Here is a 14540-nt window from a genome sequence, read left to right on the forward strand (position 1 = left end):
TATGCTAGAAGTATCACTCCATGCAACTCTTAAATAAAGCCTTCACAAGCTATGAGATGATTCATCTACCTTGTTGATTAGTCTGTAATGTTTGATGGATTTCGATCAATTTCTGTAAATAAAACAATAGATGGGGGCAGTTAAAGTTTATCATTGTATTTGTCACAGGAAAATGTTCCAACGTCTAAGCATTTGATAAGTTGGAACAATTTAATATGACTGATTATGTCATTTTAGTTTTGTTAATGTTATAATTCTGTCAGATAAATTATATTACATATATGAGATATATAATATATGACAAATATTATAAATGGAATAGTTAACTTATATTAAGAGTGATATATATATATATATATATATATATATATATATATATATATATATATATATATTGTTATATAATAATTATAATATATATATTGAGGATATATTACTTGTGTTATAACTAATGTAAGTTAATATGTTAAAGAGACATGTCTCTTCAGGAGACATGCCTCCTTATTTTACATATATATTCATTCATATTGTAACTTGAAAAACACATAAAATATTCACAAATGCTATTACAAGTTACAGATCCTATTTCACTAACATGGTATCAGAGCACGTTTCAATCTTGGGAGAGAAATTTGATAATAGAGCTTAGAAATCGGTATTCATGATATCTCAAGCAGTTCTTCAGATTGACCAATAAATAGTGATATGAGTTGTCATGCAATTTATATTTCCTAATGACTGGCCAAAGAATAAAAAGCATAATCTTGTGGAGAATGTTTGAAAACACATACAGATCTGTGAAAGCCCTTACACCCTATTTTGTGCGAGATGAAGACGATCTGTGATAATGTTATAGTCATTAGCAAGAAAACAAAGAAGGTTTTGAAGAATATATCTTGTCCATGATATAAAGACTAATCTACCCTGGTCTCACACGATTGAACATATAAAAGCGATGGAAACATAAGATGGGATACTCTAATGTAGCAATTAGTAAGAGGAAGTTCAAGATGATTTGGTTAAACCATGATCTGTGATATATGCTACATAGTTTGAATATTGCAGAATGGCTAGTATCATAAATTCCATATACAGAGAAAAGGATCGCATGAACTATCTAAACACGATATAATTTAAGCCATGGCAATGAAAGAATGAAGCTGACCTAGAAAATGCTCTGACGGAAGTCCTTGTAGCGATAACCATTTTCAAAGATCAAAATTACAAAGTGCGATTAATGGCACGTAGGATATTTTGAGACAATTCCATGGATGATTATTGGAAGTAGTTTCTATCAAAGAATGATTTATTTAAAAAACAACAAAGGCTTGATAATATAATATTGTCCCAACTCACATATCACAATATATGGAGCAAATAAGGCTTTAAGAAAAATGATTATATGGAAATCATGAAATTGTCTGCAATGCTATTATGAGCCTTAAACATTTGGAGTCAACGCATTAAATATGCTCAGAGCCAAATTCTATTGAAATGACAAAGTTCCATGGTGGCAGAGTTGTCATTGGTGTTTATAAACTTGCCAGATCACGTGATTTGCTCTATAGTTTAGAATGTGCAAAGATCTAAAGTTGTTGATGTTTCTTAGATAAGATGTCGGAAGCTCAACGTCAATGCCAAAATGTAGGTCGATCTTGAATGAAGTCTGAGTGCATTGGATCTATGCTCTGCTCTGCTCTCTAATTTGATCGTAACTCAAGCTCTTGCAAAAAAAAAAAAAATCAAGTTGACACCTATCGACAGTCAATGCTTGTGTGTAGATTTGTGATAAGAGTGTAGCATGCAAATCGAGTTGGGGATAGGCTACTTTGGTCTGCCAATACACTAGGTAGATCATTCACAGTTCCGTAGTTAAATCTTTGTGAGGATGACCCGCGTGGGGTTTGACCTTTTGAATCGATGAGGTGACTTGCAATGTGGATGGTGTACTCACATTAATGCTTTACTCGAGGTGTCCAGTGCATAGGGGTCAATAATAAATGGGGAGTAAAAGATGATTGACAATTCTAAGTCCATGATAATTCTGAAGTAACTAAAGCATTGATCATCATCTTTTGTGAATCCAAGACTCTTCTTCTACATAGTTTCATCCTTCTTGAGACTCATTGGGCGTGGACACTATACTCGGTTGATCCCTAAACCTCAACACTTGCAATTACAATGACAAGCTATTTCAAGATGTATGAGAAGCTACTCCAGTCACAGTTTTGAGGGTGCAACATAATGAGAAAATGATTCATACACTTTTGATAAGGAAGCGAGTCATAGAAAGATCCCCAAATTGGCAAAGTTTTCAAAACAAATTGATGGCATGAAATAAAAGCAGTGACTACTATACATATTGAATTATTCATGATGTTGGTTGACACATATGTTTAATGAAAAGTTTATGGAACATACACTTCAAGCCTTGGTAAGTAGTGACTAGCAATAACAACTTTTGATATCAACAATGACAAGGGTAAATGAAATATAAAAGAAATTAAGTAGATGTGATGATAACTATGTTCTTGGATGAGGTGATTATTGAACCATTGAAGTCTTTATTCAACATTTTCTATCAAGGAGAGATGGCTTAAGATCATTATAGAACAACGGGTCTTCACATATAGCCAAGATTTTTCTCGCGTGTTGCATACAGGCTACATATATATCTTCATGTATAGACATGTTTTTTTTTTTCTTTCTTTGGAAATGGGTACTCCCCTTCTAGCTATTAAAGGACAATGAGGAATTATTTAAAAATACATTACAAAAGGGAAAGAAGAAAGATACAAACTGCATTAGGAAGGATGTTAATGAGCATCTTGAGATAAGTATTGAATACTAATCTTATTTTCATATCGTAGTCAATCTCTTAACTATATTCATGCATAAGAGTTATTTTCTTTATTATGCTCTTGTTCTTTTCCTTGATCCCCAGGGATGATTCCTTGTAGAGAAGAAAAAGAAGAACAGAAAGGAGCCTATCATATTTGATGTGAAAATAAAAATAAAAATAAAATTGTTTGATGGCATAACAGTGAGAATTTTACATTGTGGAGGGAAATATAATAAACAATGTTCCATTGCCACGTGAACCATCTTTAAGGAAATGTTTCATTCTTGAATAATCTAAGGAGGAAAAGAAGTTCATTAGAGACAACTTTGGACAAAGAGAGGGAGCAGATATAAGATATTCTTTGGTTAAACTTTTGACAATCTTCATTGTATTGATTCAGAGGGAGTAAACCATGGTGAGATGGATTCTCTAGCTTCATGTATGTAGATTGCAAGGCCTTATGCTATTAGGATAACCATTGAACTAAGGAAGCATGACATGACTCGCTACCAAGAGGTTAGAAGGATGATAATAGATTTAGAGGAAGTTTGATACTTCATTAGAGAGAACCTTGTGCTAAGAGGTTAGAAAAGTTGATATCAAACTAAGAGGGAGAAACCTTATTCTCTGATATGTTTTATGGTGAATGTTGTGACAACACCACATGACAGTATTCATGGAGACTTCATGTGAAATTTTTATGTCATTCATGTATGAGCCTGTCCCCTATGTACATCATGAAGAAGTGACGACTTCTAAATGATTATCACTTATATTAGGAGAAGTTGTTGTAAAGTGACGTCCTTACAATAACTTGTAGCATGATTCATTTTTTCGAAATTGTTTCATGTAAAGGCTTTATCTTATAAATCAACAACTAGGCGGTTGATATCATTAATTTGATTATCTACAAGTTGCTTGTATAGATATATTTTCGGTACTTGGTGTATATCTTGCCTTGATATTTTGATAGGCCAATACCACATTGAGTACTTGGTGGATATCATTTAGTTGATGTTCGAATAGGCCATTACTCAGAGTATTTGGTGAATATCATTTGATTGATATTCTGATAGGCCAATGCTCATGTTACCAGATATGATATCAAATAGTAATTGGTGAATATCATATGCTGATATTTTGATAGGCCAATACTTACATGATATCATATTCTAGGAATCTTCTGATCAAAGATTTCCTATATGTGTTATTTTTGAAATATTAACTATGGTGTAATATCTATGTGTTTTATCCTTTTTCATTAAGAGAGAGTGTTAATGTTATAATTCTGTCGGATAAATTATATTACATATATGAGATATATAATATATGACAAATATTATAAATGGAATAGTTAACTTATATTAAGAGTGATATATATATATATATATATCTTATTATATATATTGTTATATAATAATTATAATATATATATTAAGGATATATTACTTGTGTTATAACTATAACTAATGTAAGTTAATATGTTAAAGAGACATGCCTCTTTATTTTACATATATATTCATTCATATAGTAACTTGAAAAACACATAAAATATTCACAAGTGCTATTACAAGTTACAGATCCTATTTCACTAACATGGTATCAGAGCTTTGGGTTTAACCATGGAGGAAACTTTGTAGTTAAGCGCACTCAGGCTGGAGTACTACTGGGATGGGTGACCTCTTCACCCCTGTGAGCATCACCTAGATCCAATGAGTGCTAAGTGTTCCATTTATTAAAAAAAACAATACTTACATGATATCATATTCTAGGAATCTTCTGATCAAAGATTTCCTATATGTGTTATTTTTGAAATATTAACTATGGTGTAATATCTATGTGTTTTATCCTTTTTCATTAAGAGGGAGTGTTAATGTTATAATTCTGTTGGATAAATTATATTACATATATGGATATATAATATATGACAAATATTATAAATGGAATAGTTAACTTATATTAAGAGTGATATATATATATATATATATATATATATATATATATATATATATATATTGAGGATATATTACTTGTGTTATAACTATAACTAATGTGAGTTAATATGTTAAAGAGACATGTCTCTTCAAGAGACATGTCTCTTCGAGAGACATGCCTCTTTATTTTACATATATATTCATTCATATAGTAGCTTGAAAAACACATAAAATATTCACAAGTGCTATTACAAGTTACAGATCCTATTTCACTAACAAGTTTCAATGGACAAAAATATTATTTTTTGATTTTGTTACTTAGTTGTCCAGATAGTCTATAAACTTTGATCTTGTTCTATAACATCTGAGCTAACTTTTGCATGTATAGTTGGCATATGGCAGGTAGCATCATCTAGTGAAGTAGAAGGGACTGATGTCATAGAAGACGGAGGGGAGCTTGGGATTGTTGGAGATGGTGTCCAAGACTTTGGGGATACAGTCCTTGGAACAGCGCCTGGAGTAGTTACAGTTTGTTTTTTCCCAAAGAGCTCTGATAAATGTACCTTGATAAATGGATCTTTCTGGACACACCACTTTTTTCCAATATTTTATTTAAATTTGAATTAATATATGTGCTGTACGTTCATAAAACTTATATTTTGTATCACTGTCACTTATAAAAAAACCCTGAGGTCCAAGTCTGTCTTGCAGCAATTCCAGCAGGAGAAGAAACAGAGTTACTTGTTGGTGTAAATAATGATGGTAAGCTGGCTTCACAAATGGTGGTTGTTTTAACTTTTCTTTCGTAACTGATGAACATATATTCCTTTTTTGTTTACTATGTTTATGTTGCTCAAGTTTTTATTTTATATGTTTTCTCCTCGTGGTCAAGAGATTAATAATTTACCTGTCTGATATTTTTTATCCTAAATCCCTTTGTATATTTTTAAAATTTCACATAGAAGGAAATGGCTTTGCAATCATATCAGGCTTGTGGAGACACCTTTACATACTTTAGATAGCTGCTCAGTTAGCTTGATTGTACTCTTAGTAATTTGTTTTGTATTTGTGGAAATATCAAAACTATCTTTTCTTTTGTTAAAAAATACAGCTGAAGTGCCATTAAAGGTGCATTCCATGAAAGCTAGCATTCATTGGCCATTTGATCACAAGCTATTCGTTCAGAACCTTACACTGAAGGTAAATTCCTGTTCTTGTGAACTACATTATTTTTTCTATCACATCTTACCATATTTTCTGTCCATGAATTCTGTTTTACTTGTTTGCTTGTAGTTTTATTTATAGATTCTTAATAGAAATATGTGTTTCTGTGCAGATTACAATCCTTGTTATCCTATTTCCATTGCATCTTTAAGAAAGCAATTGATTTTTTTGTTTCAATTTTAACCAGTATTATTTAATGACACACTCTAAGGGTCGGGAACATATTTCATCATTTCTATAGGGATGTGGACATCGAGATGAATTAGAGTGTAAGCACTTCTGATCTACGACAAGTTGTTACTTGTGCAATATCTTCTTGTCGGGAAATTGGGTAGTTAGGCAATTGGTTTGTCTGAGGGAGTTACACGGATGCGATGGTTCACCTTGCATCCCCTTGGACACTATATGTATGCATTATGCCTTTGGATTGGGGCACGACGTACACCATTTTGAGTGCTTCCTTTTCTATTGTACTATAATATTTTTCGGCTTTTGACAGTAGCTGACTAGCAAAATAAACGAGGTGATCTAACCCATGGTCACTCGTTTGTGCCAGAGTTGCCCTGATTGCAAAGTTCGATGCGTCCACGTGCACATGAAATTCTTTATCCCAGTTCGGGTAGGTAGGATAGGTGCTCGTACCAGTCTCACTTGCAGTTCTCCGAATGCCTCGTCTTGTTCTATTTCCCATATGTAGGGCTTGAAGAACACACAAATATGTTGAGAGTGGGGGTGAATCAGTATATTAACAACTTTTGCAATTTTAAACTTTATTCCAAACAATTAACTTTAAATGTTGAAATGAACAATTATGCACATGAACACATTAACACAATGATTTACGTGGAAACCCAATGTGGAACAAAACCACGGCTATTAAATGCTTTTTATATAAATTTAATCTTTTACAATGTTTTGTAGGCTACGACCTACTAGAGGCTCCAACCCCTATGTTTATGAGCACTGACTCACTGGAAGCTCCAACTCCCACACTTTGCAGGCACCGACCTATTGGAAGCACCGACCCCTTATACTTGTCTTCGCAAGCACTGACCCACAACACAAAAACTTCTTTTCCACTTGTTAAAGTTGCTTGCTCAACTGATGATGGATACTTTGATTATTACACGCTTCTTTTCTTCTTATCTTTGGATATATATATACACACACACACACACACACTCTCTTTTCTTCAGAAGTCATCCTTAAATGAAGATATATATAAATAATCTTTATCCTCACTACTTATATACATATACAAATGAGATTTTACAATCTAACTATATATATTCTTTTTACCCCTTCTTAATACTTTGTATTCCTCTCTGTGATAGGTATATAAATTAGATGAAAGATCTAATTATGTATATGTGTTTCTATACATACATATATATATATATATTGCCATTCCACTTCCTTTGCTCGCTCTTCACTTCTATGAAGAATATATAAATTATAAATATTTTTATTTCTTATCATTTCCAGACTACTGACTTCTAATCTCATTCTTTTTCTTTTTATTATACTTTATTTTCAATCTGCTCTCTTCTCATTCTCTGACTCTCAAATCTGACTGCTGTTTATTCTCATCACAAATTTTCTGGTCCACTTTCTATTTTCTTGCAAAATTAAATAATTTATATTTATATCTCACACATTTGTAGTTATGAGTTTTCAATGAAAGTAATATCTCCTCTTTTAAAAATAAATTAAACCTTGTTCTTTAATGGTAATCGCAACTCTTCAATTTGAATTCTCTTAATCATATTATTATGTTTGTGTATAGAAACTTTCATCTTTTATTAATATGTATTTATCGAGAGGCTGCTTAATAATAGAACTCTTTTGTGTTTCCGTATGCATAGGTTTTATCTTACTTCAATAGCATACTGTTTTTTGAATGCCCGAATAATCTGTCATTCACAGTCTAAGTGTTAATTTAGGATCGAGTTTATTGACTGCCATAACCATAAAATCCACCGCATACTCCCTATTTTCAAACTGTCGACACTTCTAGAAACTCGACAACACTGCATATGGATGGAATTCAATTCAGACTGGCACCATGTCTTTCATTGTTGTCATTACTCTAAATACTGTCATTTTTTTCCTCAGCGTGGATACTGTCATTTCTTTAATATATCAATCAATAGAATAATCCATTCTCAGGCTCCTGCAATACTTTATGATTGTCTGTGTATGTTTGCTTTATGGAAAACTCCTTGATGTTTCAATGTGGATAATTCTTATGCATTTCCTTATTAACTGTGTAGTCAGCATTATTAATTTCTCATCATGATTCAATGAAGCTTTTGCCCTTTGTGGTTTATTGTAGATCTTCAAGACGATGACACCCTCTGTCGAGTGAATCCTTTTGCAATTTGTAATCATGATGTGGAGTCCTCCTTATAGATTTCCTATGCGTATATGCTCAGAAAAACTAATTGCTTGCCACTTGACGGGTTCTGGCTACATTCCATGTGATATTGTAAATCTGGAAGTTCTCAATGCAAATATATATGTCCATTTGTCTTTTATGAACCATGGCGTATATGCTTTCACATTGTTTGCCCTTACTTCTATCAGTGATCTCAATCTTTCACACCAGTTCTGTTATATCTAAGACCATCGTGGCTCTGTTGACTTATTGCATAATTGAATGTAAATGCTGGAACTACAGTCATCATGTCGTTGCATATACAAATGTTATTTTTTCTTCATCGCACCTTCATTCCTTTTTATAATCTATGCACTTGCGGATTATATTATAATTAATATATGCCGTTTACGATATAAGTTTATCTTCAGGATCGCTTCTTTGATAGCCTTTGAATGGCCATCACATTTTTGTCTATCACTGCTCTCCATAGGTGTCGAGTTTGTCTTTATAACAATCATCGATGACATCTTATCATGATACCGCAGGTACATATGTTCATCACTGACCATTATCCCTAAACTCTGCATCTTTGTACACTCATTGTGACTACCTTTATCTCAAATTTGTCGTGATGTATGCTTCTTTCTTCCCTGACTGTTGTTTCTTCATCATCACTTGTGATAAATGGTATCGGTAGCACAATATATGAAGCCAATCATTGTTCTAAAGTAGTATTTGTAAACACTTCATATAGATGTATCGTTCTCAATATTTTAATATTATAATCAAATGCATTGCTATCAATTATACATTCCAGCCAATGTAAAGAACTCCATAAACCTGAACTTATTGCTTGATGCTAATCTTGAATATGACCAAGCTATGCCACTTATTTGTTGTAGCTCTTCACAAAGTCGTTCCTTCATGACTATGACTTTAATGACTGCTCAATATGATCTAGAAGTCACTGTTTATAATTAGTAGCTTACATTGACTTCTCCAAACTATGTCCTTTCTTCATCATGTAAATATGCAGTCTCAGTTTCATTTTCTTTCGGCTGAATATGATATGTTGCTGCACATCTCAGACTTCATTGTCTTGTAATCTCCAGTGAGTCAAGTGTCTTATCAGAATACTTCTTTCCATATTAAACTCATTATTCTTTTCTTAATATGTATTTATCTACAATGGAAAATTCTGCTTTTTATCCATTCCATTCTATGCCAGATTTATAAAAGGTACATGTTCATATGATCACTATAATTCCAATGTCTTGTAATATATGTATTCTCATATGTAAGTGCATCTCCTGGTTGTCTTTGACTTTGAGATCAATGACATATATTTGAAGACCTTTGACATTGTTGAAGCTAACCTTGGTAGTTTTATTCATTCTCATGAAATCCTTTGACATTAGTGACAATACATTCATCAGGGCTCCCCCTTCCGAGTTAGTTTGTCCAGTGGGTAGGACACCTGAGCAGATTAAAAAAAAAATCTTCTATAGTATCCAATGTGTCCCAGAAAAGACTTTATTCCGGTTACGTTTGTGGGAGGTTCCATTCTTAAAATTACTCGGACTTTATCTATATTTGTCTTCAATCCCGTTTTGCATACTATATGCCCCAGTAGTTTCCCTTGAGGGACCACGAATTTGCACTTTTTAGGGTTCAGTGCTAACCTGGCCCATCGACATCTTTCCATGCACTCCCTTAGGGATACCAAATGTGTGTCCTCTGCGTTGAATATGGACCAATCGTCTAGGAATGCCTTAAAGTTCCCAATTGACATCTTGTTGAAGATGTGGAAAATGATCCTTTGGAATGTTTTCTGGAGCGTTACATAGTTCGAAAGGCATCTGATTGTACATAGTCTCCATCTTCTACCACGAAGGGTTTTTAACTTATCCTCTTCTGCAATGGATATCTGTTTGTAGCCAAAAATCCATCCATGAATGAGTAGATCTCGTGTCCAACAACTTCCTTTAGAATACTATAGGTGAATAGTATGGGGAATGGGTCTTTAATGGTTACTACATTTAGGTAGCGAAAATCCACACATCTATATTTGGTTGGTATCCTTTTTCAGTGAGATTACAATAGGAGACACCTATTCGCTTGTTTGTACACAGAATATGATACTCGCTTGAGCATTCGTGCAATCTCCTCATTGACCCGTACGACATAATTCTTGCTCCTTCGGTATGGTCACTTTCGTAGAGGCATGACTCCTTATATGAGTGAAATCCAATAGACCTATAATTCAGGCAGAACTCCTTTGAGATCCTTATACGTCCAAGCAAATACGTCCTTGTATTCCAGAAATATCTTAGATGTCACTGCTTTAACATAGGGTTCCAGTCATCACCGACAAAGATGTTCTTAGTATTGGCTTCGTCCCCTAGATTTATTGCCTTTACCAAAGGTTCTTCATATTTGATGGGTTTTTCTTTATCAAATGCATAGCCGGTGTTTAATCCATCGGTGCCTCCCCTTATATTCTTCATACTCTTTTGGGAAGGAATTATTTTCTTCCTCATTTCCGTCATCTACCTCTAACATGTTGCAACTCAGAAACACCTATAGTCTTCCATTTGCCAATGGAAGTGCCCATTTAATGAATCCACATCATCATCAGGGCATCCCTCTAGTTCAAGAACCCCCTCCTTATTAAGTTCCATGCTTTTCTTCCTTTCATCATCTTCTTCTTCCACTTCACAATCAAACGAGGATGCCAAGTCTTCACTCACTATCTATGTTCGCAAGTCAATTGTGAACTTGCAACCTCCTATCTCCGCAGAGAAAATATTTTGTTTCCAATCATGATTCACCCTCGTTTGTACCAACTTGTTAGCATGAATGCTGATGGTATCCTCTTGGGGGAGTATCCTAAGCATTGGATAGACGGATAGCATGATTAACATGTTGCATTCATGACCGTGTTTGTCATTGATGTCAACATAGTATTGTTTCTATGAAGATTGGCAGAGTAGCAGACGAAGGAGGTCATATGGATTTTATATTGATGACTAGGTCATGTGTAGTTGAGAACATATTCTACATTGTGTTTTCATGAAGTGGACAAGTGCGTGTATAGAGAGTCGAAGACATGCGAGAGTTATTCATGAATTATAGAGGACAGTGTGCAAACTGAGTACCAAAGAAGTGGTTTCTGATGTTTGGATTGTATCTCTTAATAGGGATAGAATTGTGATGAGCGAAGTTAGACAGTGACAGAAGACAACCTGATGATGATGTCAGTGAGTACGTGAGGTCAGAGGTCGCACGCGTGAGAAGTCATAAAGTCTGTGAGCTGACAATTTTGTGTAATTGTAAGATGATTGTTTATCTTAATGAGGTCCACTTATAATTAATTGGGAAAGCCTCAAGGTTGACTCAAGGAATTATTTTGAGGATATGGTATAAAGGAAGATTATTTTCCTTGTGTGTGTGAATGCCATTGTATTAAGCATGTGATATGCGAAGTACTTGGTAAATGCGATTAAGTGATCCAAGGGATTATTTGTATGTGAAGCGAAAGATTTGGTATTAAGATTTGGAAGAGGTTTGGTTTGGTCAAGAGGACAGAGGAGTTCAAGTTATTCATTTCTATTATTTTGCAAGGAATAATACAAAGATTAGATGGACAGTGAGTCCGGTGGTCTTGTCATAGTGGGTCCTTCTACCTTCTACCACTCCTAAAAGGGTTGTCACCACTCCTAACAGGGATTCAAAGTCTCCTAACAAGAATTGATATGTACTGAATGTATTTCATTGGCTCCTAACAGAGTCCATCCTCTTACAAGTAACTTTTATATTAATACATCATTTTGTGGGTACCATCCCCACTAGGGTTTTCCCTCTAATCAAGGGTTTTCCTTGTTAACATATCTGGTGTTATTGTGTATGTGTATCTTCTTATGGTTGCTGATTATATTGTTCACATGGTTAAGGATTAATAAGGTTGATAAATGTTTTAATAGCTGGATAACTAGTTCCCCCCTCCCCCTCTCTGTTATCTTGGTAGATTTTACTTTCTAACAATTGGTATCAGAGCATCAAGTACTTGAAGGAAAATCTTAACAACTTAAGGAGATCAATGGCAGGTCACTGCAGAAAAGAAAGTCCTAAATTCGATGGAGTTAACTATGACAGTTGGAAAGATAAGGTGAAAACTCATTTGCTAGGTATGGGTCCAGGGTATTGGCCGATGACAAAGAATAGAAACAAGATTGTGGAGGAAAGCAAACTTGAGGATTGTCGTGAAGCTGAAAGAGATCTATTTATGTGCAATATGCTTGCCAGAGAAGTATTATTGTTAGCTCTTCTTGAAAATGAATATATTCAGGTAAAAATCCTTAGAAACATCTCATGGAATTTGGAAAGCTTTAGAAACTACATTTGAAGGTGATGTGCATGCTAAAAGAATCACATTACAAAATTGGATATGTTTATTTCAAGATGCTAAGATGATGGAAGATGAATTTGTAAGAAGCTATATTGGTAGAATCTCAAATTTTTTAAAAGAAATTAAGTCTTGCAATGGATCTAAAACTGAAGATGAGATTATTTGGAAAATCCTAAACATCATCATTCAAGCAAATAGTGTAGATGATGGAGCTAGTTATACCTTGCACTAAGAAGTTTACTAGAGAGATACTACTTGGAAGATTGGAAGTAGCAGAAGCAAGCTTAAAGCAATCTGGAGATTTGCCTAGAGTGGAAACAACCTTTAGTGCATTAAGTGTTCATCCTTCTTTATCAAGAAGTGCAAGCACTAGTGGAGACTATGCTAGTAGCAACAGATTTAGAATTTGAGGAGTATAGAAGAATTGAAGAAGGAATTGCCTTGCTTGTAAGGAGAGAACCAGATGGTAAGAGAATTTTTAAATGGTGGTCATGTAATCAATTTGGTCATTATGCTTCTAATTGTTAAGTTCAATAATAGTGGTTGTTCGCATCATATGACTGGAGACATGAATAAGTTTGTTAGGTTCAGTAATCATGATGGAGGGATTGTCAGAGTTGGTAACCATGCAACTTGTCATATCAAGGGAATAGGATGTATTACTCTTGATGGAAAGACTAACACTGATGATGTCTATTTTGTTGATGAATTGAAGCATAGCCTATTGAGTGTTGGACAGTTGGTTGATAAAGGTTATTAGTTACAATTCATAGAGAAGACATGCATTATCAAGGATAGCGATGGTAAGTTGATTGGCACTGGTACAAGTTCCAGAGGTAATGTTTTTCAATTGAACCCTACAGAGATGACTTGTTTGATTGCAAAGGTGGATAACAATTGGTTATGGCATAGAAAATTTTGTCATATAAACTTTGATAATATTGTGAAGGCTAGTAGGACATTTGTTGTCACAGATTTACTTAGAATTATGAAGCCTACTAATGTTGTGTGCAAAGAATGTGTTATGGCTAAGAAGAAGATAGTTTCCTTTCCTAGCAAGAAGTTTAGTACCATGGAAATATTGGAGATTGTTCATACAGATTTGAGTGGTCCTACCAGAACAAGAGGATTCTATGGTGAAAGGTACTTTATGATTTTTGTTGATGATTTCACTAGGATGATGTGGGTAGCATTTCTTAAAGGAAAGTCTGAGGCATTTGAAAAGTTCAAGTTGTTTAAGAACAGAGTTGAGAATGAATCTGGAGTAAAGATAAAATGTTTAAGATCAGATAGAGGTGGAGAGTTCACCTCAAATGAGTTTAACACCTTTTGTGAAGTAAATGGCATCAAGAGACAACTGTCAGCACCTAAGACCTTTGAGCAAAATGGGATTATTGAAAGAAGAAACAAGTCTGTAATAGAACCAACAAGAGCCATGATGTTTGAGAATGACGTATCCAAGACATTTTGGAGAGAAGCAGTCAATACAGTAGTATACACAATGAACACAGTGCAGATTAGAAAAGGTACAAATAAGACTACCTATGAATTATGGTTTGGACATGCACTCTTAATAAAGTATTTCAGAATTTTTGAAAGTAAATGTTACATAAAAAGAGATCATGATATTGGTAAGTTTGATGCAAGAAGTGATGAAGCTATGTTCCTTGGTTATTCATTGAAAAAAAAGCTTATGGATGTTTTAATCAAAGAACTAAGAGTATTGTTGAGTGCACAAATGTAAAAGTGAAT

General features: G+C 34.0%; 1 protein-coding gene across 1 annotated transcript in view; it reads left to right on the forward strand.

Annotated features, from left to right (window-relative positions):
* The window catches only part of LOC149554315 (translocon-associated protein subunit alpha-like), a 135540-nt gene that overhangs the window by 31513 nt on the left and 89487 nt on the right, over positions 1-14540 (forward strand). Inside the window, exons 2-4 of the mRNA XM_089828430.1 lie at positions 5165-5335; positions 5488-5538; positions 5888-5976. Coding sequence (XP_089684556.1) covers positions 5165-5335; positions 5488-5538; positions 5888-5976 — 311 coding nt within the window. The remainder of the gene's footprint in view (positions 1-5164; positions 5336-5487; positions 5539-5887; positions 5977-14540) is intronic.

Source organism: Cupressus sempervirens, chromosome 5 (assembly GCF_028749045.1).
Source record: "Cupressus sempervirens isolate cs-2001-9-10 chromosome 5, ASM2874904v1, whole genome shotgun sequence".
In the NCBI taxonomy this organism is placed as follows: Eukaryota; Viridiplantae; Streptophyta; class Pinopsida; order Cupressales; family Cupressaceae; genus Cupressus; species Cupressus sempervirens.